Source organism: Etheostoma cragini, chromosome 9, assembly GCF_013103735.1.
Source record: "Etheostoma cragini isolate CJK2018 chromosome 9, CSU_Ecrag_1.0, whole genome shotgun sequence".
NCBI lineage: Eukaryota > Metazoa > Chordata > Actinopteri > Perciformes > Percidae > Etheostoma > Etheostoma cragini.
In genome coordinates this window covers 13,306,677-13,326,373 of record NC_048415.1, presented here as the reverse complement: position 1 = coordinate 13,326,373, position 19,697 = coordinate 13,306,677, and the positions used below count along the sequence as shown (strand labels likewise).

The following is a 19,697-nucleotide window of genomic DNA, read 5'->3' as shown; positions in this document are numbered from 1 at the left end:
AGTTCCAAGATTTCTTGAAGTTTTCTATGTCATCATTTAGCTTAGCCAGCATTTGTTCATATGACACTATTTCCAACATTAATCCCAACCAGCTTTTAACATTCGGAACAGTTGAAGATTTCCATAGTCTGAGGATTATTCTGGCAGCCGTGACCGTCCCCACCTGCACCACGGTGTTTTGGTGTTTAGACATATTAGGCATCACTGTTGGATCCCCCAGTAAATATAGTAGTGAGCAATATTGCAGTTAAATGTATACAATGATAGAATTGGCTTCTAGTTGATCATGAATTTAAAGGTCATACTGTACTGTAAATCTAATAAATGTTACCAGTCAAGTGTTCAGAATTGTTTTTTCCTTAGCAAAGTGTCATTGTTGTGACCAGAAGTCATGAAGACAAGTACCCTGATAATAATTTGAAATGCACAATATCTACAAGGAGTTGCAGGATATAGCCATGTTTTATTTTTTCCACTTGTTGGGAAGAGTGTAAAAAAATGCAGAGAAAAAAGCTTGTTAATCACACATTATTTTTCTCTTATATATATATATATATATATATATATATATATATATATATATATATATATATATATATATATTATTTAAAAAAAAATACAAATTAAAGCTAGAAAGCTGGAAATTTTGAAAACCTGTTACTGAGTTGCAATAAGCTACTTTATTGTACTGTTATGTGATGTATAATTTGCAATAAAATTACTTTAAAGTCATAATTTTGTTGAATTCATATCATGTATCTAACTAAATTATTTAACTTACTAATTTATCAGTTAATTAAATAAATTAATTTTACACTTAAGTCTTGCTCTTTACATATTTAAGTGACTTTCACTGGTATTTCTGAATATAACACAATTAATAGAGAGAAGAGTTTTATTTGAGTTTATTTCAGCTCTTTATCAGTGTGTTTTAATAACATTGACATAATTAAAACAACTATTTCAAAAGAAAATTGTAGTTAAGGTAATGATACTCTGTAGCAGAAATTGTCAGGGTGTCCGGGGCCCCTCGGGGGTCCTCAGAGTCACTGCAGGGGGGGCTCCAAATTGTTAATTGTTTTAAAGTGTCTTAAAACGTCTTTATATGACACATTTTTAGCAAATAAAAATCTGCCTTTTTGTGAGAAGAAAACAGTGATGATAGGCTGACTTGCCTATAAGTAAGGTAGCCATCCACAGATCCAGGTTATTCTTAGGATACCCTGTGCCACATGCATTTTTGAAATGACATAATTGATGGAATCTTGACAGCAAATGTTTTAATAGTTTGTGTTTTATGCACTAAACAGGTAAAAAGGCTTTAGGCCGCCCACACGTTATTGTAGGCCCAATTTAATATGCAAGTTAATTTTATACGATATGTAGAAGGGTGTCAATGCTCCATCTCACTCTCATTTAAGGGGCCCTTGGCTTAAAAAACGTTGAAGGAAAGCTCTATAGTTCAACACCGTCTCTGGTTTAGGGTTGAAAACACTACCTCACAGCCAGGAGCCAATCATATTGAGCCATGCTCGGTTGCTAGACAACGAGTCGGCCAATAAGCTTGCTGTTTGGTTTGCGTGCAGTGGCATGGAGTGTCCTAGGCGCTGCTGGATTGTGAAGCAACGAGCAGTAGGGAAAGGCTTATGAAAACGCAGAGTTAACGCTAAGTAAGTAGGCTACTCAAAATATTTTAGTGTTCACTTCTTTATAAAGTAAACATTATAACGACTGCGTTCGTGACTAAAGTAGGCAACTTGTTAGGCTACGATAGCAGCCGCTCGGCTTCAATGTCAGATTGTTTTTAAGTGGACGAGGAGCACTCTTGGGCAGTTAACGTCTGGTGGTTAGCTAGATGTGTAAAGGACCTTCATACCCTTTAAACAAAAATATTTTGAGTAGACGGTGTCCTGAAAATAGCTAGTTAAGGCCAAGGTTACACAATATTACCGAAATTAACAACATAACTTAACGCCACACTTGTTCCGGACTATCCCACTTTTATAGTAACGTGAACAGTACAGTTTATGTAAACGCTAGCTAAATGATGTGACACCATTCATATGTTTCGCACACTGTTGGTTTGTAGAAGGAATGTGACCTAGGTTAGTAGATATTATGTGGTGGTCACCTAAGTTAGTGGCCCCAGGCCAGCAGGTCCCAGCAATAATGGAAGTTTAAGTACACTTTAACTTCAAATTAACCTGCATCTATAAAGTGACAATTTACAAACCAATAATATTTAAATATGTGCTAACTTATTGGGTACACCGAGCAAAATGTAATGCAATCTAATTAAACGGTATTTGCCATAAATCCTACCATGAAGGTATAATGTTCAGTTTAAGTTTAAACTGTGTTGATTAAACTTTCTGGTTCATTCTGGAGGCTACAGTGCGTATGAACTGTATTCCATCAACGTTTCCAAAGAGGCATGTCTTATTTTTCATATAAGTAAGGGTGACAAAATAGGTAAAAAAAAAAAAACGAGTGTTATAGTCTTCATCAAGGTAGGATTTAATGCAGGGCTGTTCTACGTAGAAACTGAGTGTAGGCAGATCAGTCTGAGCTGTCTACTGGGAACCCATCATCAAGTACCAATCATGGTTGAGAAACTGTTCTAAAATGTCACACAGCACGGGCTTATCATACATGCCTCCGAGGGATAACAAACCTTAAAATATATTCTGTAAATACTTACGGTACTTAGATACCGGTATTTCCCTTTGGAGATTTTACACTGGAAAAGAAATTGGACTAATGAGTTGAAGGTTAACACTTGTAGAGTCAGTCTAAGCAGGGTATAGTCTTGTTAAGCTTTGTGACTGTAGTCTTGCCATCTGTCTCTTCAGGCTGATTAATTATCACTGAAACCAAAGGGCAGGTCCCCTGAGCCAATGTTGAGTCACACACAGTCTTAAAGACTAAAATGTAAGAATAATGTAATACACAAAATATTCTTTGTAAAATAAATTTGCAATGTGTAAATTCACTGCTCATGCTCTTATTGTTGCTGTCCTAGAATGAGGTGTTGGAGATGATACTATAGGTTTTCAGTCATAGCTATATAGTGTGTCTTTTTGTTAAAAAAAAAAAGAGGCATTTTTCTTACAGGAGGAGAAATGTTTCTGATTGTGTGGTTCTGCAGACAAATCACCTTACTGTCTGTCTGGCATTAGTCTGATCAGCTCATGATAAGAGCATTGAGATAAGATGCCGGCCTTGTCCAAGCTTGTAACCTGTTAAATAGTCCTGCAGTAACAGTGTACAGTACCACAGCAACAACATACAACAATCATAATAAGCTTTGTAAAAGACTCTAAATCAACACACATTATCATAATTTGTATTACATTTATCGGACAGCTGTGGGTATACTTTGTGATTACTATTAGCTTGTTGTCTTCACTGGATGGATGAAATAGCCTTTGTGAATCTGTTGTCCACATACTCTGTTGTACTCTCATATTTAGGTTGTTGTGTATTTCCACCCCTCATTGCTGCTACACGTTAATTTCAATTGCCTAGTAATCCCGTTTAATGGGCGCTGCTAATCTGACCTTCTATTTCAGGAGTACTGACTGCCTACGTGGATGTTGTGGTGAGGTTTGTGTATCCTGCACATGTAGTGGACGCTCCAGATACGCAGCCTGAAGGCTGCCCTGCAACAATGCCAGAGTCCTCCCTGGGTGAGTGAGTTTTTGACTTTGTAGACCAGTGCATATGCACTGTTAATGAGACATGTTGGCTATTGAACTCAGCAATTGTTTACCTTTTTATATGTCTCAGTAATTGTACAATATTTTGTAGTTTTAATTTGATGTTGCCCTGTTTTCTAGTTAGATAAACTGAAGAACAGTCCTGCAGTGTTCTGCCTTCCGCAGTTGTGTGTAGGTTACTGTATCATTCTGACTTCTAAGCTTGTTCTCTGTATAAAACCTTGTGAGTTGGGAACAGGTTAAACTGACCCATATGGCAGATTAATGCTATTCTTAATGTCTGTGCCAAAAGTAACCTCAATTCATATATATGTATGGCTGTCAAGCATTAACAAATGAGTAGAAGACCATACCATTATATATTTGACAGACATTTCCCCCCCAAAAGTCAAGGACATCTGCAGCAGCTCCGTTGAATGTAGACCATCTCCCTTGAGGCAGTTTAACCAATCATCGCTGCCACTGCACAGAAACACCATGCTCAGTACCTTTTGCACAGAGGAAAACGTGCAGGAATGTCTATCACACATCAGTCAGGTTGGTATCGTTACATGTGTCACTGATGTTATAATAATGCAGGTTTTGATGCTTGTGGTTTAAGGCATGTAAAATATGACTGCAATGTCCTGGGTTTAAGTCTCCTCCACATCCTTCGCTTCCTTTATTCTCCTTTTTACAGGAGGTGTCATCTCTTGGCCTTCCACCAGTTTGGATGGAGTCAGGAGGAAGCTCAGAAATGAATGTTGTGGCTGTGCTAAATTGCATATATGACCTGATTCAGCTGCACCACAGGGGCCTCCGGACTCTGGAAAACATGGAAGTGGAGCAACTTAAGTCCAGCAGCAATGTGGACTACCTGCGCCTCAACAGCACCCAACTAAAAGTACAGTAATATTTAAACCCAGTGAATCCTCGTATTAATAATGAATTTAAATAATGTATAGATTTGGTGGAAGACTAATGTTCAACCAAAAGCAACTCAAGAGTTTCCATGGCAATGTTGTTCTGTTATCATAGGAGCAGCTTGAACTGTCCAAAAGAGAAAACACGGGACTCCTTGAGAGAGAACGACAGCTGCAGCTGAAAATGAAGAGTTTGCAAAACTGTCTGAAAAATGAAAAAGAAGAGGTATTTTCTTTGGACTTACTGCCCCAGACAATGTCGAGCAAATCCACAGTCATGTTTTTGGTCTCGGGTGGGTAAGCATGACACTTTAAACAGTAAACGCTATTTCCTCCTGCTAGGTGCAAAAACTTCAGAACATAATTGCAAGCCGGGCAAGCCAGTACAATCATGAGATGAAAAGGAAAGAAAGAGAATTCAACAAACTGAGGGAGCGCTTGAATCAACTTCTAGTTGACAAAAAGGAGAAGAAACAAGGTTAAAGAGAAAACCTGTTCAGCCCCATCCTTTGCCCCAATGTTAACATTTTTCAAATAAAAGCAACACCACAAGATTCAAATGGACATGACCTTGAAGGCTGTCTTTCATTTTTTCCGTTTGTCTTTTCTTGCTTCCAGCCATTGATGTATTAAACAACATTGGAAGAGCTGATGGGAAGAGAAGCCTTTGGAAAACTGAAAAGACAGAAGCAAAGTAAGTTTGCTTCTAATTTCTTTTTTATCTAGTTATTTTACATTATCTATGAACTTTGTCTCTGAAGACATTTTTATGAATAAATAAAAAAAATGCGGGAACACAGGAGAATTAAATAAGTCTAAGGCAGAGACCTTGTTTAGGATCCTAGTGGCCTTAGGGTAGAGGCTCTTCCTGGGTTGGGATCTTTAATGATTCTCCTAGTCATATTCTTGCTGCGCCTGTTGTAAATATCCTTTAGGCAGGGTAGAGCGCCGCCTATTGTGTGGTAAGCCAAAGAAACCACTCTTGGTAGGGCCTCGCGGTTCTGTTCGGGGCTGTTGCCGTACCAGGTGAGATTATATCGGACAAACAAACATAGATGATTAACTTTCTCATCCCAAGGCATGAGAGGGAGATGTATAAGACTCTGCTGAGTGACTATGACATCCGACAAAGGGAGCTGCTGCTGGAAAATGCAGAGTTGAAGAAAGTGTTGCAGCAGATGAAAAAAGACATTATGTCTATTCTGAGTTCAAAGAAACCAACAATGAAAGACGACCAACATCAAGATGATGGTATACAGGTAGGACAATCTTTTTTCTTTTTCTTTTTTTCTTACTGTTTTTATTTCCAAATCTCATCACTTAGTAATAGTGGTATAGATGATCAGTAATATACTGTAGGAAGTAAATCTCTTACCAGGAGTTATAAAACAAAAAGTGGTAGTGGTGGATTCTTAAACACATTTATTACAAATTGTCTGATTAAGCAGACATTAACAATAACCATGGCTATAAAAGCTCAATGTACTACAAATGGATTGATATTTCTTTTCTTTTTCATTGTCAGGCTGACTCGGACGAGGAAGTGTTTGATTCCAGTAAAGAAAGTGTAGAGTTGTATTGTTCACAGGCCCGGGAGAAGCTGACCAACAGTATTCGCCTCCAGTGGAGAAGACTTAAGAGCCACGTTGAAAGATTGGACAACCAAGGTTGGCTTCATGTAGCATACTTTCACTCTTTGACTTTAATACATAAAGGAATGTAACTTTGTGTCTTGATAATTTGGTAACAAGTCAAGATGATTTGGATTCCTCTCTAACCTCAAATAGCTTTTGTACCATTGATGTGGCGGAAGACAGTCATAGAACAAGAATCCAAAGCATGCTTACATTGTATACTGAAGCCAAAAAGAATCAGATTTGTATGGAAGCAACCAAAACAAAATGTTTTTCCAATAACATTCTAGACTGTGTTCTAGCTTCCTGTTAAAATTAATACATACTGTAGAAGAAAGATGTTAACATAATTGTAAAATTTGATTTTCTGGTTTGCTTGTCCAGCATCTTTGACTCAGATAGGCAGGAGCAAAAATACTGACGCTGTTTCCCGAGAGACTCATGAGGAGGAGATGGACAGGCTGAAGATGGAGATCCAGCAGTGCAAAGACTTCATTCAAACACAACATCAGCTCCTGCAGGTAAGACTGGATTACTCTGACATTTTAGCCATTAAGCTCTCTGATTAGTTCAAGTGGACAATAGCAAGAGTCAAAGTCCCACTGCTGAGACAAGAGTGCCATATAACTTTATAAAATATTTAAGTAGGAGTAGGAAGTAAAGGGACACTTTAAAAAAGTTTAACATTTTAAACTCTTTAAACTTATCTCTACCTTTGTAGCTTCATCTCAGGGTTTACTCTTTCTTTTATATTGTTAACTGAGCACGTCAATTGGAACCATGTTTGCATGTTGGTGGTAAGATAAAGTATTTTGTTTGTTGACACTTCCTTTATTAAATTCCTGCTGTTCAAACCATGCCACTTCTTTTTCTTGTAGCAGCAGCTGAGCTTTCCGTATGATGAGAAGGCATCCCTGCTGAGCGACTGCTACATGCTGCAAGAGAAAGAGCGCTTTAGAGATGAGTGGAAGACCCTTGAGGAACAGAGAAAAATATTTGAGAGGGAGAGGAGGAACTTCACTGAAGCTGCTATAAGGCTTAGCCATGAGGTGATTTATAAAACCTATTTTTCCCACAGTTGGTATGAAATCAAATTTCGGAAATACGCTACATTTTGCTCTTTTCAAAAAACAGCTATGTGCCAAGAAGACTGATTTATGTCTGTGTGCTCATTTTAATGACTTGCATCTGGTTTAACTTACAGAGAAAGGCCTTTGAGGACGATCGAGCAATGTGGCTCAAACATCAGTTTTTAAACTTGAGTCCATTTGCTGACTCAAAGAAACCCCAGATGTCAAAGTCAAAAAGTGCCTTTTTAATATGTGAGGGTCCACTCCGTTACATTGGACAGGCCAAGTTCACATTTGTTTTTATATTTGAATCTTCCAAAGTTGATTATGTTTTTATTTGTAATCATTAATACGTTACTTTATTAACAAAGTTAATATTACCTTTGTAGCTAAAACAGAAGTAAGTGCACTTCCAGAAAAACTCATCAGAAGTCAGTCTGACACGACCTCCCCCACACCCGGATGTGCCCCACTGACATCACCATCAACAGCTGAACTGTATCCCACATTTGCCCCAGAAAACAGGTACACCATATAATTATACAAAAAATGACATGACATAATGTACCTCTAAATAAATGCTGACTCTTTGTCAAATTTTCAGCTCAACCAAACCAAGATTGAATGAAGATGTTGAAGAATCAAGCATCTTTTTAAATGGAAACGTTCCAGTTCAACACAAACAGTGGAATGACTATGAAGACCACAACAGCCACACACTCATAAAGCAAAAGACAAGCTCTATTTAAAGCCAAAAACTTTAATAATTAGTAGTATTTCAGAAATACATCTGAATTGTGAATACCAAACACCGGAACAGTCGTGGTTAGCGGCTGGTGTTCTGTGCTCTGTGTGACTGAGAGCAAATGTAATTGTTTCTTTTTATTATCTAACTGTTTTATATTTAGGTTATGTGTTAAATGTATGTATTTATGTGGTGCTGTAAATCTTGTTTTGGCAGTCCTATCCAATGTGTAGAATCTTAGTCTAAGGCTAGTACTTGTGCCACAACAGATCATGTGTAAGGAGAGGTTGCTTTTGCTTTGCTTGGTTTTGCTGTTGGACATAAATTTGCCTAAATGTTTCTATTTATTTCACAACTTTAGTTATCATGTCGAACTTCTCAACTGGCATGTTTTAGAATGTAGAATTAATGCTGCTGTTTCACAAAATGCAATAAGAATCTGGATAGTGGAAGTATTTTTCTATAGTTTGATATAGAAATGTGGTTGACAGATGTTGCAGTTACATCAGTAGCTGGTGATGTAGGATATTAAAAAGTAGGAAAAGGGGATGAAATTTAACAGAAATTACATAATGTGTAGTAGAACCCTGTCACTGAGTGTATGTGGATTCTTAACTTATTTTTTTTTTTTATTAATTTTTATTTAAGTGGCTTTATATTGCCTGATAGTAATTTGTACATGATCTATTCTAGAAAATCTTATATTCTTGAAACATTAATTATACATTCTTGTAACACAAGTTTCTTGTCACTTGACCTTTATTGGCCTCTCTGTCGCAAAACAATTGAGTTACTCATCTACAGAACTGCTTCGCCTGTTCTTTCCCATTCATTGGTGGCCTATAACTGACGAAAATGGAGACCATTGAGGTAAACGGAGAGAAGCAGCAATTCAACAACAGAATGGTCTAATAAAGAGGTAAGAGCTGTAATAAATTGCTTTTGCTTTTGTGACGAGATAGTCTTGCCCTTGAGTGTTTTTGAGCTGAACTGAACCATTGTTATTAAATGATATATCTAGTACTAAGTTCACATACTATATATTGTACACTCGTAATTTTGTATTTGATTGGGATAATGTAAAGTACATCATCAAGGAAATGTACTCAATACAGTGGCCACAAAATGTTTTCTTTTTGACAACAATCCACTATATTAGTGTTTGAAAATGAAAAATTAAATTAAAGTTGAAGAAATACTTAAGCAATTCATTAGACTTAAAAATAAACTATTTTGAGTGTGATGACAGTTTTTCTGGAGTGGTTGGTCTAAAGATTTTCACACACAGTAGTGGCTGAAAATATTTAAAACCTTCAACATTTAAAAAAAACACTTTTCTCTAAAATAAGTTGAAATTGACATTTTATAATTGGTCACAGCACTTCTTTATTTTGCTGGATAGTCACTGTTTTGAATGCACATTCTTTAACAATAATAGGATTAACCTCCCAAAGTTTTACATTAAAAGGAAAAAGCAGTTGACTAATCAGCGTAGTAGTAGGGTGAAATACTTTTTTTTTTGCACACTGATTCTTAGTGTGGAAGGACATTGATCATCAGTGCATTTCCTTTTAAGTAATGCATCACTGTAGATCTATGAAGTCACATTAGTCAAAATAACTTAACAGAAAGCTTATTGCAAGATACGATTTATTTAAAATTTCATTTAAAAAGATGGAATTGACGTAAGTGACCAAGAGAAGAAAGTGTTATTAAGCACACTGAGGAGTGCAGCTGCAAGCTAGGTGGGCTTCTGTTGTTGTCCTCAGGTCCACGCTGCTATCGTAGATGCTGCTCACACTCTCAGAGCGATTCAGGGCAGAATCTACACAAATGAACGGAGCAGAATGATTAGGAACTGTATTATTTCTCTCCACATTTCATATTTTGTCACTTGAACCAGTTGTGATTTCTGTGTAGTCTCACCAGCAGGAAGGCAATGGAAGCCAACAGTGACCGTGGTGGTTTTCACAGGGAAGCAGCCGGGCAGGCAGCGCAGTACAGGCTCAACAGAGTGGCATTGGGATTCCTGGTCATAGAGATTTACCTGACTCTCCAGCTGCACAGATTCAAGCTTCATACGACACTCTGTAGGAGAAAGGTGTTGATAAGTGAGTTTTTAGTGCGTCATAAATTTTTTAAAATACCTGCTTTAACCAAATGGAGTGATCTTACAATTGTGTCACAGTGGGTCACATCACAGTGGAAAAGGATCTTGCTCTAAAAGTAATAACGCAAAGACCTATGTGTCTTACCAGTGCTGTCCCTGCAGCTCTTGGCTGGCAGAACCCAGGAATGAGCATAGCTGACTGCGTTCTTGGTCAGTCGTCCATTAGGTGTGCGGTACTCTTGTCTGATTTCCCCATCAGCTTTTCCACAAAGTCCACAGGTCTGTCCTCTCATCCAGTCCACAACTTTAACCTGCAATGCATCATCATTACAGGCTATCCAATATACATTGTATGCCAAATTTACCAAAAACCCAACATTTTCTCAGAGGTCAAAGTTTGAAGCCTGGAATTTGCATACAAGAACCATTTATTATCATTTTATATATATTCTTAAAGTGTCTATAGTGAGTGTGGCATTTACCGCCCATGAGTCCTTGTCAAAAAAGACTTCTTGAAGACCATGGCTGGGAGCGTACACAGAGACACCTTCAGCATTTTGTCTGATCTGGATTTTAGCTGTAAGTAAAAGAAAAGAAAGAAAAAACATTACATCATTTTTTCAACAACTTCTAGGTATTTGGACCATTTAAGGGGTGGGAATAATGTGTAAGAACCTGTGGGATGTTGATACGGCAGGTTGTTGATGGGTATTTCCATTCCATTAACCTTGATAATCACGTTAGTGTTCTTCGGATACAGGTCAATATCACTACAAGTACAACAATGAAAATGTTATTTTGGGTTATCAAGTTGTAGACTAAAAGCACAGTTTTTCTCTGACACTCACATATCAGCAATTTTCACATTGATGTGGTTCTGATCAATGTGATCCTTCTTCAGCAGAACTATAAATTTCATCTCATTGGTGCAATCCTGTGCCAGAACTTGGTAACAAGACAACGGCATTTTGTTCTTGTATCTCCTGTTGTTGAATGTGGTCAGTGTGTCTTTGACGAAGGTACATTCAGCTGTAAAGAATAAAAAAAAAAAAACGTTTGAATCCTTGGCCCAGAGCCAAAGATGACTATCGGTGAATTCCATATTAATCAATAAGATAGTTCATTACCTGCACCAGCCTTGGAAAACAAGTAGTGGATGTTATCAGCAATTTCATCAAAGGGGGTGAGACCTTTGATTTCTTCAAGTGGCAGTCTGAATGGAAGACTCAAAGCCACCTTATAGACAGTGTGCTATAAACAGAATAATTCCATTTATTAAACAAACAAAAAAACATGGCTTTTGTAATTTGGGATAATTACTAAATTCTTCATACTGTTGGTGTTTTCCAAATTAAGTCAATGGTCTTGTCAGATGTGGCAACAACTGTAAGTGAGAGCTGCTTAACAGTGTTTTTATCCTTTCCTCGAACCATGCCAGCCATTATTGAAGCAGGAAGGACATCATACACCCTGCAAAATAATTTTCAAATGTTAGACATTTCATAGTCTATATTGCATATGAGTATGCCAAAGACTTTTGTTTGAAGAATCATACTTCTTTGCATAGCGTTTAAAGGCTGAAGGCAGGTTGCTCCATGTCACTCTCACGCGAGCTGCAGGGCTTGGACCAAGAAGACCAGTCTCTGCTGCGATCATGGTTTGGTATTGCTTGCATTCAGCTCCCCATGCAATTTTAGCCTATTTAGAGACACCAGATGTGACAATAAGGCAGTTTTTTTTAACAATAGCCTCTTGAAATTATGTCTTAAGATCTATGATTATAAAAAAGACAATGTCTCACTGTGGCTTTTGACTTGCTAAGCACAGCTCCATCAGCACAGAACTGCCAGTTATTATCGGCGGCCAAGGCAGCCATGATGATCTGAATTCTGCTTGTAGGTTTGCTCAAGTAGACTGCCACTTGGTATCCCATTTCCTTTTTGTCAGCTCTGACGGCACGGAAGATGATGGCAACGTTAGGAGCAGCCTCATCGCCAAGGAATATTTTCTGTGGGGACAATCAGGGTTAAAACCCATCAGTAAAAAGATTTTACATATTTTGAATTATTATTTAAGATGACTAAGAGTCACCTGTTTGAAGATTGCCTCAAAGCTTGAGGCATTGCTTCTGCGGCTTGAAACTGCGGCTCCTTGAGAAGTGAGAGCCTACAACAGTGATATATGGAAGTTTAAAGCCACAATGAAAAGTTGCAACACAAGATAACGTTCAAACTGAACAATATGTAAGAAGCACTATCTAAATGTACCTGCATCTTGTGGTTCGTCTGGAAATTGTGGGGATAAGTCACTCGCTGTTCAGAAGAAATTTTTTTGTCAGATTCCACGCTTTCTATGATATGTAGACACATTCATATTCTTCCATACAAACAATCTTTACCTTTGAGCGACTGGCACTGGAGCTAGAGGAACTTGAGCTTGCAGTAAAGAGCGATGCAAGGCTTGATGCAGAGCTGGACTTGCTAACAGATGTGGAAGAGCTGCTGCCGCGAAGTCTACGGACTGGAGCAGCTTTATCAATGGCCTTCGAGCTGACATGCGATGAGGAGCTGGAAGAAGAGCTGGAAGAAGAGCTGGAAGAGGAGCTGGAAGAGGAGCTGGAAGAGGAGCTGGAAGAGGAGCTGGAGCTAGGGCTTGAGCGACTTCTGCTGGAGCTAGAGGAGAAAGATGAGGAGACATTCCTCTGACCAGACACCAGGATTTTCCTGAGCTTCATTAAGACTGGGCTTCCTTCAACAGTTTCTTCACTCAGGATGATCTGTTTAATGAGCTTCTTGGCAGCCTTTGGTCCAACTTGAACCTCCATCTCCAGTCTCTCAATGACATCACCTTCAACTGAAAGTATCGTTAGATAATAGCATTAATAATTGCTTTGTGAACAACGCTTCTATAAAATGCACAAAAGTATTGCGTTATCAATACTTACTTGCTTCAAAGGAAAGAGCAATAGAATGCTTTCCAGCCAGTTTGTAAAGGGCAATGTTCTTGATGTAAGCAGCATTTTGAATGGCAATCTTGAAACAGCCCTTCAGTCCAATAGATTTAGCACAGTACTTCTTCTCAAACTGAGCTGCTTTGGGTCTTACAATGAAAATGGGAACTGCCACATCCTGGGGAATGATCTCTGAAGATTGTGACTATGAAAAGAAAAACACTAATTATATTGCAAATGTAAATTCTATTGTTGCTAAAAAACAAAACAATGTTTAAAGCGCACCAAACTAGCAGCAGCAGATGAAACCATTTTTGATGTGGGAATCTCCCATGAGATTGGCTGGTATACTTTAGCAGGGATGATGGGAGTGAATGTTGCACCAGCAAGGTCCTCAATATTCCTTGCCACAGCAACAGTCTCAACACTGTTGAAAGAACAATAACTTAATCATGTAGGCTCCTACAGTTAAAACATCTTAGAAGTGCTCAGTAGTAAATATTTTTGAGAGTACACATTGAGTGAACAAAGTTACGCTTACTAGACAGCTGCAATATTTTCGGGCACAGAAACAGGCAGAGCTTCAATCTTAAAGTGTCCCTCTTTAATGTCAAGTCTTGCAGCAATTTTGGCAGGCATAATGGAGTTGAGTTTAGCTCTTGATAGCACAGCAGCCTGGAATATGGCAGTGTTTACCCCCATCACAGCAAATGTGTTCACAGCAACGCTAAAAGGAGAGGATATTTGGATGTCACACTTTATATGATATATTTTGTACTCATTCTTTTTTTGGGGTCAGATGTTACCTACCTTGGAATGATCTCAGTCTCAAGCTTAATGTCTGTCTTCAATAGTTGAGCAAGATGGAAGTTTTCTGGCAGAGCTGGTGTTGCAATGGCCCTGACTAAGAAAACAAATAACACATGTGTCACCCCTTAGCATAATACTTGTAATGCTCATGGTTCCATTATTAGATGATATTGTGTACCGTGTACCATCAGTGCTTCAATGTTGTCTTTGAGCCCAGTGCAATTGCAATTACAAAAGAATTTACAAAATTATAAATGGTTGTTTTCAAGTAGGCCTACTTTAAGAGCATATCAGCACCTTTTTTGATAAGCATAAAGTAAACTAGATTAGTGGAATAGGCGGGACCTGAAACAAGCTAAACTGTGGTTGCTTTGTATCTTGTGCTCACCTTGAACAGTTGCAGCAGCCACGGCAGCAGTGTACAGACTGAGCTCCATTGGAATACCAGCAGCAGTTGGCAGGATACGCCTTATTTCAGTGACTAGGAGGGGCTTAGCATAGTGGAAGGAAGCACCAGACAGCAGAGCCTTGATTGCGTTCCATCCAACAGTGGAACCAGTGGCGATCTGTAAAGAAGAATGTATCATAACTATTGTCTTGCAAAAAAAGAGTGAATAACATTTTTTTTTTTTTTATTATTCTTGAGGTTGACAGTCATCTGAATCATACCGCAATGGCCTGGTCAATCAAGACTTTGTCAATGTTGGCAAAGGCAATTTCTTGACCAAAGAATTTGACATAGATAGAGGCCAGAGGTGTGCTGCTGGGCAGAGCCTTCCACTGAGAGAGCTGTGGAAAAAGAAAACACAATCTGAAGTCTTCTGTAATTTATCATGTGCCTTTTGTATGCTATTATATCCTGGTACTTGCAACTTTCTGGTGTTTCATACTTACAGCCTTAATAACACGCTTCATCTTGGTGATCCTGTCCACATTGTCAACAAGTGCAGGGTTTTTTAGAAGAACCTCCTGGAGTCCCTCAGTTCTTACTCCAACCTAGAAAAAAACCAACATGTTAAAAATATTATTTTTAGATTAAAATGCTGATTATATAGAGGCAGGTGTTTCATTATCCTTTTACCTCCAGAACATCAGCAGCTGCTCCAGCAAGGAAGGCACTTGTCTTAGCCACAATAGATCTGGGCAGAATGGAGGCAGCATCATTGATGTAGTAAGCGCTGGCAGCAGCACCAAACATCATAGGATCTGAAAGAGTTTAACGACAGGCAGTTAGTTGATCTTCCAGAAAAAGAAAAACGCAAGGTAACGCTAACCAGATGTGACATTGCCATTACGGTTATAGATGTCCATATGGATAGCCTTGCTGTAACGGAAGCTCAGTCGGTCCAGACTTGGGCTCAATATTTTGACAGCGATGTTGCAAGCTGCAGCACTGCAAGTAAAATTGGAAAAAGCTGACTTAGCAGAATTCAGTTCACAGAGATGGACTGATGATGATTAGGGATCAGAGAGTGCTCTTACACTGAGGCATAGATAGGAGCGCTGCTCCTGGTCAAGGACTTCATGTGAGAATAAGTGAAGCTTGCTACCTGCAGATTCTTCTCTGTCTTCACAATGTTAGCAAGAGTTGTAACCAAACCCATAGGAGGCCTTGTCTCAAACAGCACAATGCATGCAAGCATACGAAGCTCTGGGTGAAGAGCCCTGTCCATGTAGAGCTGAAGAGCCCATTCCTGGATCTTATTTAAAAGAGAAAGCAAACAGTATAAATTTAAATTAAAAAAAACTAGAATAGCTTGAGATACTCTTGTTGTTGTCGTGTTGAGAATTCACCATTCTTGGCTCCTTCTTAGCAATGCTCCTTAAGGCCATGATGGCTTCAGCGTGGACTCTCATGGGTAGAGATGTAGCTGCTGTGCCATGTATTGGCAGGATCTTTGTGATCGGCTTAAGGCTAGTAGGATGGCCAGCATTACCCAGAACTTTAAGGAGCAGGATGATGTCCTGGGTCTTATCTTTAGCGACAGCCTCTGCAAGGAGGGCGTGGATGGGCTGTAGGGGGGAAAATTAGCAATTAAGACCTCCTTTTCTAATCCACAAATGTGCAGAGATTTTGAAGTAATATGAAAAGCACAATGTTATATCACCTTTATTAATTCAGCTGGGCAGGCAGCTCTCTCAACACAGTATTTTGAAATCATGGTACCGAAGCCAAGAAAAACAATCTCACGCAGAATTGGGTTTTCCACTATCTTGTGGTTGAATGCCAGGGCCTATAAGAGAGCAACAATCAGAAATGTTTCATACCTCCATTTGTATCACAACAAAGTAACTTTCTTTGTGGTTTACCCACCTCAACCAGATTGATGGCCTCAGTGTCTGCTGTCACCATGTGAACAGATGCAATCAAAGCCTGAGCAGCTTCAGCAACAGTAAGGTCATCAGCTAGGAATTTCTCCTTGATGAATTTCAAAGCAATAGGAGTTCCAATGGCAGGAATGGCATCCACAATCCACTGTCTGGAAGAGGAAAATTGTGTGAGTGAACCTGTATACATATATTTTCTTATCTTATTGAAACGTGTAAACCAAAGTTACCTGTAGACATGTTTGGTTTTGTATTGGCTCCAAACCATTTCCATGTCTTCAAAGCGGGCCACACGGAGAAGCTGAATTAGTTCCAAAAACTTTATAGGGGCATCCTCATGGACTCTCTCCATATTGTGGGCAACCAGATGATTCAGAACCTCGACAATCTAAAAATTGAAGGGGAAGTCATTTAACATGGGAGAAATTTACATATTTCCTGACCTTACTGATAATTTAAAGCAGTCTAAGACAATACCTGGGCCTGTACATTGTGGATCTTGATGAGCTGAATAGGCGTCTGAAGAAGCTCAGTGGAAAATTCGTACTTTAGAGATCCACGGGATACATACTTAGTGTCAATGGGTACAATGGGAGCCTTCTGAATCTCAAGGAACACGAAGGATTGCCTTAAAAGAATTTTGAATACAGCTTCATTAACTCTAAACACTTGCATTATTACATTCTGAGTATCTATCGACATACTTGGTCTCCATCTGAGCAGCTCCATTCATTTCAGTGAAAGGTGAGAACTGGATCAGCTCACTGACAGCTGCCTCCATGATCATGATGCCGTTAGCAACTGGCTTTAAGATGTAGTTGAATGCTGTAGTTCCTCTCAGGTTTTTTGAATCCTGTGAATATGAACCATATAATTGCTTAGTCATGCAACATTTTCTTCTTCCTTAGATGTATGCACAACACAAAATGGGTTTGAACCTACATGCTGGCACTCTGCACATTTCTCAGTGTATGCCAACCCAATGTCCTTCATGATCTTCTCCTGACAGTGGTTTAAATCCCGGGTCTTTGTTAAAATGATGCGTTCAGCTTTTTCATCTTCACTGATCGCATAGATGGTCTTGCAGACACCCTGAGCTCCGTCCTAATGAGAAAAGCATATGTTTACTAAGGAGATTCAACTTCCTGTTCTGTATTCATAATCAGTACTGAAGGATATTTGACAAACCTCCTGCATCTCATAGACATTCTGTGTCTTCTTGATGTTGAGCTGAAGGACATTCAGGATACCTCTGTAGATGTTGAGCACCATTGTTGAAATTCCCTCAGGGGCGAACATTTTTCCAACAACACCATTGGCATACTCAAACTTGATGGGTGTTGAGAGCTGAGCAGCCATGGATGAAGTCAGCCTGGTTGCTGGTCTAAAAGGATCCTTAGGCCAGACGCCATTGTACTCATAGAGCTCAGGTTCCGCAAGCTAGAGTGTAAAAAGTAAGACAAATTACAGGGAAGCTTGCATTTTAAAAGTGAGGAGATTGTTGCTTGCACCTGCTTTTGATATTTACCTTCAGCATGTACATATTTTGGTCTGCAGCACTGATGAGAACTTTGCTGCTGACTTTGAGTCCGGCTCTTGCCAAACCTTCCTCCGGCAGGCCGCTCAGGAGCAGTGCCTCATACTTGTATACATAAGTCTTACCGGCAGCAAATTCAGGAACTGTAAGAACAACTTCACTCAGTAAGATGTATTTTACCTCATCCCTAAAGCTATTTGAGTTATAAATTACATCATATTAACTATAAATCATGAAATTAACTGTATTTTACCAGAATAATTAACCTTCATGTAACTGTAGCTGTGTGGTAAATGTTGCAATGCATTGTCTAATTATTTACTGGTTTCCAATTTTATTTTCAAAAAATGGAACCTGAATTTCAGGATTATAATTAAGTACTAAACTTACCAAAGTAATGATGTTGACCAGCTGAAATTACATTAAAAAGAAATGAATAATCCATAAATGGACAGTATCCAGTGTACAACAAACAGCTGTAGTAACTCTAATACTGATATGTTTTAATCTCTTATTCCTCACAGCAATTAAAAGACTTTTTTTAGTTTCTCCAAACCTTTGTATTGAAATAGTTACAATATATAAAATTCACTTTAACATCATAGCTTCAAATATAGAATTTATTGAAGTATAATGAATTGGAACACATTTAAAATGTATATATAGAATTAAAAAGAAAAACAGTAATTTCAAACTGAAATTCTGAAAGTGAAACACCTAAAAACACGTTAGTAACTGTCTTTTCTGCACAACTGTATGAGGCTTTACCTTGTGTGCTGCTAAACATTCAACTTTAAGCTCTTTGTTCATCAAACATTTCAAATGCATTTAAGACATCCAAATAAAAATAATTATGTTGTTCATGTTAAATTATAATAAAAAAAAACATGCATCTTTGAAAAGTCAAACCTTCCCAAACGCAGAAAGCATATACTCACCCACAAGGGCCAGAGTCAGGGCAAGCACAACCACTCTCATGGCTGATCGGGTTGTGAAACTCCTGCAGTCACAGGCTGTCTTTTAAAGGGAAATGTCATGAAGATGACGCCAACCCTGAAATCTTTGATCAATACAACCGATTAGATGGGTTTAGCTTTTAAATTCCCACAATCTTTGTTTTGGGTTGGGGAGGGCAAAGAGGTGTGTATCAGTGGATGAAAAGTTGACATGACCTTGACCTTGTTATCTTCAGAAACAAGTCAAAGTTAAGTATTGTGTTACATTATGTTACATTTGCTGTCTAACAATTCATTTTGTAACACACGACACAAATAGACAAGGATCCTTTTTTTCCTACAATAATCCTTACTTTGTTTAAAAATACATATACAAATAATTTTTTATGGAATATAAGTTTTCTTCAGCTTATATTTTACTTATAAAAGAAGAAAGAGAAAACATATTATCAAAAGTAATTTTGTTTCTAGTGACTTTTTTCAACAATTTAAAAGAAATATGGTTTTATTTGAATCTATAGTTATATGACCCTGAATAATAGATACAATCTTTATTTAACTTAAGAGAGAATTGATTAGTTAATCTCTGTCTAGCTCCATATTCATATAAAATCTATTGTAGCTGTTAGCTTGGATCATTGTTATCTTTTTAACAGATACACAAGTGCTAATTATTCATTTTATAAATGCTGGTGAATGTGTGGCATCTCTTTTTCATATTGTTGAAATGCAGTTTCAAAGTTCACACAAGAGGGCACCATGACTATGGCTGTTTGCTCACTTTATTTGTTGTGGGCAGGGTGACCAATGATGTCATGACATTTGAGCAAGTCTGTGTCCCTTCTACTCAACAGTGTTACAACTGCGAAATGGAAGTGTTATTACCATGTCAACTAAAAATGTCAATTTTCAAAAATGTAGTGTGGCTCTGTCTAC

The 19,697-nt window shown here is 38.3% G+C and overlaps 2 protein-coding genes across 5 annotated transcripts; one reads left to right on the top strand and one right to left on the bottom strand.

Annotated features, from left to right (window-relative positions):
• Positions 1–1,567: 1,567 nt before the first annotated feature.
• Positions 1,568–8,810, top strand: LOC117950643 (afadin- and alpha-actinin-binding protein A-like). 4 transcript variants are annotated; one of them, XR_004657955.1, is made up of 15 exons: positions 1,606–1,664; positions 3,573–3,689; positions 4,090–4,256; positions 4,399–4,602; positions 4,737–4,847; positions 4,964–5,099; positions 5,240–5,315; positions 5,700–5,880; positions 6,147–6,288; positions 6,640–6,776; positions 7,134–7,304; positions 7,460–7,577; positions 7,715–7,850; positions 7,930–8,194; positions 8,244–8,810. XR_004657955.1 is itself a non-coding variant. In XM_034881928.1 (14 exons), exons 2-14 carry the CDS (start codon positions 3,671–3,673, stop codon positions 8,072–8,074), a joined length of 1,725 nt encoding a protein of 574 aa, XP_034737819.1. In that variant the 5' UTR covers positions 1,568–1,664; positions 3,573–3,670; the 3' UTR covers positions 8,075–8,810. The 4 variants fall into 4 exon arrangements, 3 of the variants coding, with proteins under 3 accessions (XP_034737819.1, XP_034737818.1, XP_034737816.1); XM_034881928.1 differs by having other exon boundaries at positions 1,568–1,664; positions 4,108–4,256; positions 7,930–8,810; XM_034881927.1 differs by having other exon boundaries at positions 1,604–1,664; positions 7,137–7,304; positions 7,930–8,810.
• Positions 8,811–9,706: 896 nt separating this feature from the next.
• LOC117950619 (vitellogenin-1-like) lies at positions 9,707–18,905 on the bottom strand. Its single transcript, XM_034881806.1, has 34 exons — positions 18,744–18,905; positions 18,196–18,216; positions 17,797–17,948; positions 17,457–17,708; positions 17,211–17,372; positions 16,973–17,121; positions 16,746–16,896; positions 16,499–16,656; positions 16,255–16,420; positions 16,049–16,174; positions 15,735–15,953; positions 15,423–15,640; positions 15,236–15,333; positions 15,022–15,146; positions 14,835–14,936; positions 14,610–14,729; positions 14,329–14,506; positions 13,941–14,034; positions 13,672–13,857; positions 13,416–13,557; positions 13,125–13,335; positions 12,579–13,033; positions 12,448–12,492; positions 12,272–12,346; positions 11,982–12,188; positions 11,736–11,878; positions 11,515–11,650; positions 11,308–11,431; positions 11,029–11,209; positions 10,856–10,950; positions 10,663–10,757; positions 10,326–10,491; positions 9,997–10,158; positions 9,707–9,895 (listed from the first exon to the last, which is right to left on the bottom strand). Exons 1-34 carry the CDS (start codon positions 18,781–18,783, stop codon positions 9,783–9,785), a joined length of 5,067 nt encoding a protein of 1,688 aa, XP_034737697.1. The 5' UTR covers positions 18,784–18,905; the 3' UTR covers positions 9,707–9,782.
• Positions 18,906–19,697: the final 792 nt, after the last annotated feature.

Bases quoted from the DNA above. Each gene is read 5' to 3' on its own strand.
- LOC117950643 (XM_034881925.1), top strand. The intron at 4,257-4,398 runs GTTGGTATCGTT...TCCTTTTTACAG, and splicing joins GTCTATCACACATCAGTCAG to GAGGTGTCATCTCTTGGCCT. The intron at 5,316-5,699 runs GTAAGTTTGCTT...TCTCATCCCAAG, and splicing joins ACTGAAAAGACAGAAGCAAA to GCATGAGAGGGAGATGTATA.
- LOC117950619 (XM_034881806.1), bottom strand. From the start codon at position 18,783: ATGAGAGTGGTTGTGCTTGCCCTGACTCTGGCCCTTGTGG. The intron at 17,709-17,796 runs GTAAATATCAAA...TTTACACTCTAG, and splicing joins AAAATATGTACATGCTGAAG to CTTGCGGAACCTGAGCTCTA. The intron at 9,896-9,996 runs GTGAGACTACAC...TCATTTGTGTAG, and splicing joins CTTCCATTGCCTTCCTGCTG to ATTCTGCCCTGAATCGCTCT.